The sequence below is a fragment of the Triticum dicoccoides genome, chromosome 7B (genome assembly GCF_002162155.2).
Source record: "Triticum dicoccoides isolate Atlit2015 ecotype Zavitan chromosome 7B, WEW_v2.0, whole genome shotgun sequence".
NCBI classification, from domain to species: domain Eukaryota; kingdom Viridiplantae; phylum Streptophyta; class Magnoliopsida; order Poales; family Poaceae; genus Triticum; species Triticum dicoccoides.
The window spans coordinates 499925994-499934445 of NC_041393.1; the positions used below are offsets into that span (position 1 = coordinate 499925994).

General features: G+C 47.0%; 1 protein-coding gene across 1 annotated transcript; it reads right to left on the minus strand.

The window, feature by feature from the left end:
- Positions 1 to 5559: 5559 nt before the first annotated feature.
- LOC119335734 (putative kinase-like protein TMKL1) lies at positions 5560 to 8121 on the minus strand. The gene has a single exon (XM_037607821.1). It carries the CDS (start codon positions 7785 to 7787, stop codon positions 5748 to 5750), a length of 2040 nt encoding a protein of 679 aa, XP_037463718.1. The 5' UTR covers positions 7788 to 8121; the 3' UTR covers positions 5560 to 5747.
- Between the last annotated feature and the right edge of the window lie 331 nt (positions 8122 to 8452).

The window sequence follows — 8452 nt, forward strand, 5'->3', positions numbered from 1 at the left end:
GATAAGCCATGGTGAAGTTATAATACCATAGTATTATGCAATATAAAATATTAATGGGTTTACAATAGTACCTAAAGTTTGTGATTTGGTTGTTATACTAATGGATCTCACAAAGGTTTTGGTTGAGTTTTGTGTGCTGAAGTTTTCAAGTTTTGAGTGAGATCACGATCTATGAAGGAATAAGGAGTGGCAAGAGCCTAAGATTGGGGATGCCCATGGCACCACAAGGAAATATATAAGGACACCCAAGCATCTAAGATTGGGGATGCCCTGGATCGCATCCCCTCTTTTGTCTACCAACCATTCGTAATTACTTGGAGCTATATTTTTATTCATCACATGACATGAGTTTTGCTTGGAGCGTCATGTATTATATGACTCTTTGTTTTGTTTGCTTTTTAGTTTGCCACAATCATCTTTTCTGGACACACCTTTTTGAGAGGGACACACATTATTCGTGATTTGTTAGAATATCTTTTGAGCTAGGCAATTGCTCTAGTGCTTCACTTATATTTTTTTAGAGCACGGTGGTGGTTATGTTTTAAAAAAATAGTTGCACTCTCATGCTTGACTTATATTATTTTGAGAGTTTGATAAATAGTAATGGAAACCTGCACGCGTTATGAATTTTGTCCTAATATGATAGGTATTAAAGAGGGATATAATAAAAACTTTCATGTAAATCACTGAATATGATAAGTTTGATTCCTTGCAATAGTTTTGTGATACAAATATGGTGATATGTGGGAGGTACTAGTGGATTATTGTGGTTCAGTAAGAATATTGGTGTTAAGGTTTGTGATTCCCGAAGCATGCACGTATGGTCTCTCGTCGTGCTAACAAGTTGGAGCATGATTTATTATTGATTGTCTTCCTTATGAGTGGCAGCCGGGGACGAGCGATTGTCTTTTCCTACCAATCTATCCCCCCGGGGGCATGCGTAGTAGTACTTTGCTTCGCGGGCTAATAAACTTTTGGAATAAGTATGTGAGTTCTTTATGACTAATGTGAGTCCATGGATTATACCGACTCAAATTTCCGCAATTTGCTAGTCTCTTTGGTACTGTGCATCGCCCTTTCTCACCTCGAGATGTCGTGCAAACTTCGCCGGTGCTTCCAAACCCCATGATATGATACGTCTATCACACATAAGCCTCTTTATATCTTCCTCAAAATAGCCACCATACCTACCTATCATGTCATTTCCATAGCCATTCCGAGATATATTGCCATGCAACTTCTACCGTTCCATTTTTATGACAGACATCATTATTTTCATATTGCTTTGCATGATCATATAACTGACATGGTATTTGTGGCTCAGCCACCGTTCATCATTTTTAATACATGTTATGCTAGATCATTGCACATCTTGGTATACCGCCAGAGGCATTCATATAGAGTCGTATTTTGTTCTAGTATCGAGTTGTAATTTTGAGTTGTAAGTAAATAGACGTGTGATGATCATCATTATTCATTATTAGAGCATTGTCCCTAGTGAGGAAATAAAAGAAGAGTCCAAAAAGAGCCCAGCAAAAAAATAAGAAAAGAAAGAAAAAGGAAAAATGAAAAAAGAGAAAAAAAGAAATGAGAGAAAAAGAGAGAAGGGGCAATGTTACAATCCTTTTCCACACGCGTGCTTTGAAGTAGCACCATGTTTTTTCATATAGAGTCTCTTATGATTTCACTTTCATATGACTAGTGGAAATTTTTCATTGTAGAACTTGGCTTGTATATTTCAATGACGGGTTTCCTCAAATATCCGAGGTCTTCATGAGCAAGAAAGTTGGATGCACACCCACTTAGTTTTATTTTTGAGATTTCATACACTTATTGCTCTAGTGCATCCGTTGCATGGTTATGCCTACTCCTTGCATTGACATCAATTGATGGGCATCTCCATAGCCCGCTGATTAGCCTCGTAGATGTGAGACTTTCTCCTTTTTGTCTTCTCCATATTTATCTCTACAATCGTACTCAATTCCACCCATAGTACTATATCCATGGCTTGCGCTTATGTATTGTGTGGGAGTTGAAAAAAATTGAAGCACGTTAAAAAGTATGAACCAATTGTTCGGCTTGTCATCGGGGTTGTGCATGATAAATATTTTGTGTTAAGAAGATGGAGCATGACAAGGCCATATGATTTTGGAGGGATACCGTTCTTTAGCATCTATATTTTGAAAGGTAGGATTGTTTGTTGGTATGCTTGAGTATTTATGTCTTTATGTCAAGTTATAGACTATTCCTTTGAATCATTCGGATCTTAGTATTCATGGCACAAAAGAGATTACATGATGAATATGATAGGTAGCATTCCACATCAAAAATTATGTTTTTATCATTTACCTTCTCGAGGATTAAGCTTGGGGATGCTTGATACGTCTCCAATGTATCTAATTTTTTTATTGTTCAATGCTATTATAGTATCAATCTTGGATGTTTGTTATGCAACTATATATATAATTATATATATATATTTGGGACTAACATATTAACCTAGTGCCCAGTGCCAATTGCTGTTTTTTTGCTTGTTTTGGCTTTTTCAGAAAATCGGTACTAAACGGAGTCCAAAATGCTATGAAGCTTTTTGACCATTCTTTCTGGACCAGAAGGGACCCTAGAAGCTTCGGGAGAAGACCTGAAGTGCCACGAGGCAGCGACAAGCCTGCCAAGCGTGCCCCCGGGGGTGCGCCCCTCGTGGCACTTCCTGACCTAATTCCAGCTCTACAAATACCCAAATATTCCCAATACATTAGAGAGCCACCCGAAATACTTTTTTCGCTGCCGCAAGTTTTTGTTCTCGTGAGATCCCATCTGGACACTCTACCGGAGGGGAATCAATCACGGAGGGGCTATTCATCAACCTTGCCGCCCTTCCGATAATGTGTGATTAGTTTACCGCAGACCTATGGGTCCATAGCTAGTAGCTAGATGGCTTCTTCTCTCTCTTTGATCTTCAATACAATGTTGCCCTCGAAGTTCTTCGAGTTTTATTCGATGTAATCCTGTTTTGCGGTGCGTTTGTTGGGATCCGATTGATTGTGGGTTTATCAACAGAATATTCATGAATATTATCTGAGTCTTTCTGAATTCTTATATGCATGGTTATTATATCTTTGTATTTTGCTCCGATCTATTGATTTGATTTGGCCAACTGGATTGGTTTATCTTGCAATGGGAGAGGTGCTTTGTGATGGGTTTGATCGTCTCGGACGTTATGCCTATATGCATGATCATTGGCTTGAATATTGTCATAATTATTTATTTTTCTATCAATTGCCCAACAGTAATTTGTTTACCTACCGTATGCTATGTTCAAGAGAGAAGCCTCGAGTGAAAACTATGCCCCCCGAGTCTATCTTTATCATATAATTAAAATCCAAAAATACATTGCTGCAATTTATTTACCTTTATTTTTATTTTGTGTATCTATTTATATATCTATCACTAGAAGATTTGATCCTTGCAATTAACCTCCAAGGGATTGAGAACCCCTTGTTTGCGTTGGGTGCAAGTATTTGTTATTTTGTGTGTAGGTGTTGTTCACGATATGTTGCGTGGTTCTCCTACTGGACTGATAACCTTGGTTCTTAACTGAGGGAAATACTACCTCTATTGTACTGCATCATCATCTCCTCTTCGAGGAAATCCCAACACAACTCACAAGTAGCAGAGGGCTATCTAGGCGTACCGATCATAAGTAAACCTAAACCTTCTCGTTATTTCAGATTGAACAACTGAGTTCCTTATGACTCAGATTTCTCTCTATTTTGCTCAAGGACGATCAATTTTAAACTTGGGGGAGTTGATGAGTGTTACTTTTACACTCCTCTAACTCGAGTTTAAACCAATTTTTTTGTTAAAACCGAGATATTCACTCCGATATTGCCATTAATGACTATTGAATGCAAATGATTCCAAATATCCGATCTTTATTTTGTTTCCACATTAAATGGGCTATTTATGGACGAAATCAAGCCAATACATGGAAATGAGTAAAGTGGAGATAGAGGAGATCAAGTGGGATGCGCAGTAGAGGTGCTTGAGTAGAAGAAGACGTTCCATACGACCGCGCCCGTTCATATGGGCGGTTGTATGGCGTGCCAGCCGAGGCGCCTGATCCACCTTAACAACCTTTATAAAAGGCCTGACACTAAATGAACAATGGGGGGAGGCCACGCATCGTCATCTTCGCAGCAGTCATCTCCATCAACCCTAGCCGCTGTTGTTTCCCATCTCCATAGCCACAACCTTCACAACCACCATAGTTCGCGGCCATCTAGCCATACTTGTAATTCTGTATCACATACAACATCCATTGTAGACATATTATCAATAAATCAATCTTCATGATGTGTTCTTCGTGTGATCTGATTTTCATGTGTGAGTAGTTCGGTAAGATCATGGATTGAGGCAAGGGCCTTACAACCCGATGGGATTGTAAGGATCATGTATTTGTTGGAGGGATCGATGGGAGCACTTTGAATTAACGTCTCGTATATGTAGTACAAAATTGCTCTGTAGTTGTCTCTTGTCTCGTTCGCGTTCTTCATCCCTGCAGATACCCAGGATCATGGAGAGGGAGCCACGGAGAGGGTAAGGGGAAGGATACCCTGAAGTGTTATTCTAAACACCAGTGATCATATTCAGTAACTAACATAATTTTAGCATAGAAATTAACTTAATGATGAACATGGTAATAGAATAATAATAACTTTATTATTGTTTCTGGTGCATATTTCCATGATAAAGTTGATAACAAATTCGCAAGAAATTTGTATTTAGTTTGGTTTTCTTACCTAGATTTCATATGAAGTCCAACAAGTGGATAAAATCCTGCATAAATATTATGGACAAAAGTGCAGTGGAATTTGTATTAAAAACTAAAGGTATTGAAAATATACATTTTTTATATTGAAAACATGCATATGTTGGAGTGCCATGGTTGCATGCTAATGCTTAACTAAATGCATGTGTTGCTTACATGAATAAAAGCATATTGCTTTTGTTCAGTGACTTTAGATTGATGATCATATATGCGCTATCATAAGGGGGGCAAAGAGATCTAATTGTACATGAAAATTTGTTTTTTTTTTCATTTTTTTGCGGGTAAAATTACTCCTAGAACTCTTTCTCCTTTCGAACTAAACTTGTTTTTTTGTCTCTTACTGATTTTGTTCGTTTATTCTACGAGGGAGCACAGTTCCTAGAATTACTTAATTTCGTTATTCGGTCTTTCTGTCTTTTGCATTGATTATTTGGGTAGCACCACTACTCAAACGATTCTTTCTTCCTTAGAAATTTACTCTTCTTCTTTTCAAGTCTTTTATTCATTTCCAGATTATAATGGCCTCTTCTTTTTCGTTTTGTCATTGTTCATTTCTAGATTTCGCGCAGTTGCAGCTGCCCGTGTGTCGGTGTGTGGGTTGGGTTCCACTTCCGGGATAGTTTCGCAACAGTGCGGCGGGAAAAAGTTGACTGAAAGAGAGAAAACTTTCAGCCAACTGATACAGTATATCGTGTGATCTCGCGCAGTTGCGGTGGTCTCGCGCGCAACTGATCGGCATTTCTCTCTTTAATTTATTTGCATAATCGTACTTCTATTTCACATCTTAAATTAGGAACAGCTAGGATTCCTGACTGATTCATCAAGGCGGAAACCGATCAATCAATGTTGCCGGTATGGCGATCGACCAAAGGTACAAGAAGACCATCATGGACGGATTCATTAAGCTTCGTAAATGCTAGCTGTATAGCGGCGTGCCGGCATCGCTCCTCGTCTCGGCGGGGCTGTACAGCGCCGACCGGCTGCTCTTGGGCCGGTTCTCCTCGAGCTGCCGCACCACCTCCGCCATGCTCGGCCTCGCCGCCGCCACCGGCGCGCAGCAACCCATAGCCAGCTTCAGGGCCTGCACGAGGCCCTCCTCCGCCGGGTTCCGCACGCCTTTCGCCACCTCCGGGTCGAACACCTCCGTCGTCGTCTCCTCGAGCACCGCCGCCTTCACCAGCGACGGCAGGTCGTCGCCTCCGTTCGCCGCCGAGGAGGGCTTCTTCCCCATCAGCAGCTCCAGCAGCAGTATCCCGAACGCGTACACGTCCGTCCGGGACGCGCACCGCTTCATCGTCTGCAGCTCCGGCGCCCTGTACCCGTCCGCCTTCGCCGCCGACAGCACAGCCTCCGCCGCCGATGGCACCAGCAGCCTGCCCACCACCGCGTACTCGGTCACCCTCGCCACGAAGTACTCGTCCACCAGCACGTTTGACGACCTCACGTTTCCGTGCACCAACGGCGCGTCCCCGTGCCGGCCCTCGTGCAGGTACGCAAGCCCGCGTGCCGCGCCCAGCGCGATCTTGTGCCGCCGCGGCCATGTCAGCGCCGGCCTGCTCTCGAGGCCGCCGTGGAGGAGGTCATGGAGCGTCCGATGGGGGAAGTAATCGTACACGAGCAGCTTCTCGCCTCGCCGGCCCTGGTAGAAGGCCCGGAGCGGCACCAGGTTCTCGTGCCGCGCGCGGCCGATGCGCCGCACGGCCGGCCCGCAAGACGCCGCGTCCTTGCAGCTCCCCTCGCGCAGCAGCCGAAGCTCGATGTTGCCGCCGCCGTCCGCCAGCTTCGCCTTGTACACCGTGCAGTAGCTCGCTTTCTCCACCACCTGCCCCGTAGCATTCAGCACCTCCCCCAGCGTCAGGTGCTCCCCGCCCTGGAACACCACCAGCTTCCCCTCGCTGTCGCCCTCGCCGCCTTCCTCCGTCTCCACCCCCTCCTCGGCCGCTCGCCTTACCCTGTTCCGCCTCCACCTCGCCTGCGCCCACCCGATGGACACCGACGCCACCACGACGGCGCCGGCCATTAGACCGATGGCCATCCCCGCGACGCTGCCGGAGCTGAGGCCCGAAGGGGACACGCACGGCTGCTGCAACGGCGGGCCGCACAGCGCCGGGCTGTTCCCTAGGAACGATTCTGCGGTGAAGCTCGAACCGGCGAAGCCCGGAGGTAGCTGACCGGAGAAGTTATTGTAAGAAAGGTTGAGCATTTGGAGGCCTCTCATCGTAGCGACGGGCTCCGGTATGTCTCCAGCGAGGTGGTTGCCGCCGAGGTCGAGGCGCTGGAGGCCACGGAAGCCCGTCAGGAAGGCCGGGAAGGAGCCGGAGAAGCGGTTGGCTCCGAGATCAATAAGATGGAGACGGTCACAAGTATCGTTGGGCCCCGCCGGCGCGGGGATCGCTCCCGTGAGAGCGTTGCCATGGAGGCGGAGCTCGGCGAGGCGGTCGCAGAGGTTCCAGATGGAGGGCGGGAGCGCGCCGGACAGGGCGTTACCGGCGAGGTCGAGCTCGGACAGCGCCGGCGCGTTGCCGAGCTCGAGCGGGATGGCGCCGGAGAGGGAGTTGGCGTCGAGGTAGATGGACTCGAGGGACGGGAAGGCGCCGAGCTCCGGCGGCAGGCGGCCGGCCAGCGCGGCGGCGGGGAGGCGGATGGAGGACAGGAGGAGGGTGGCGTCTCCGGCGAGCGAGAGGTTGGCCCGAGCGGCGGCGGTGTCGCAGCGGAGCGGCTGGCCCGCGGGCGTGGACCAGCGGAGGCCGCGCCAGAGGCAGAGCGGCGTGGAGGCGTTCCAGGTGGCGAGCTGGGCGTTGGGGGCGGCGCCCTGCAGCGCGGGCTTGAGCCTGTCCAGGAGGAGGGTGACGTCGCCGGAGGCCGCGACGGGCGACGGGGAGCGGAGCAGGAAGAAGAAGGTGGCGAAGAGGAGGAGCAGGTAGTGTGGCGCTATGGCGCGTGCTGTAGGATGCATCTTACAGACAGTGCGCAGAGGAAGCTATGGCGAGCTGACTGAAGCTGGGAGCTCGGAGCGGAGTGGGCAAGTGAAGTGAAGCAGAGCGTGGGGTGTAAATATAGCTCTGGCGAGCGCGGAGCAAGAAAGAAGAAAGCGATGCAGGGCGGAGCAGAGCTGCTTGGGTTTCGTACGTGTTAACGCGTGAAATGTCCAAGGGACAGTATCAGTATCAGTATCACTCTCGACTCATGTGTACACTGGATGAGCAGTTCGACGTGAGCATGGGAGCATCACTGCATCAGCATGTTGTCGAGCAGCTAGCTTGCCGAGAGTCAAACTTAAGGAGCAGGACTGGAGGAGTAATTTACTTGTACGTACTAGTCGTAGTTAGGCCTTCCAACTATGTAGGCCAAAAGAGGTGCCAAATTCACCTTTTCTTAGTTTTGTACCGAATCCCTCTGTTGCCCCAGCCGGTGCCATAATTTTTTTGTGGGAACCGGAGCAAGTAGCTGCTCCGATGCCCAGCTGATGCCAAATGCAAAAAGTAGTAAACAATTAGCTCATGGCCCGCCTGCAGAAGGTGAAGGAAACTCACATGAATAGAGTTCTGGGTCCGCTTTTTAGCAAACTGCAAACGCAACATAGTGAGCCCGGTGCCAAATAAAATCTTAAGAGCAGCACTG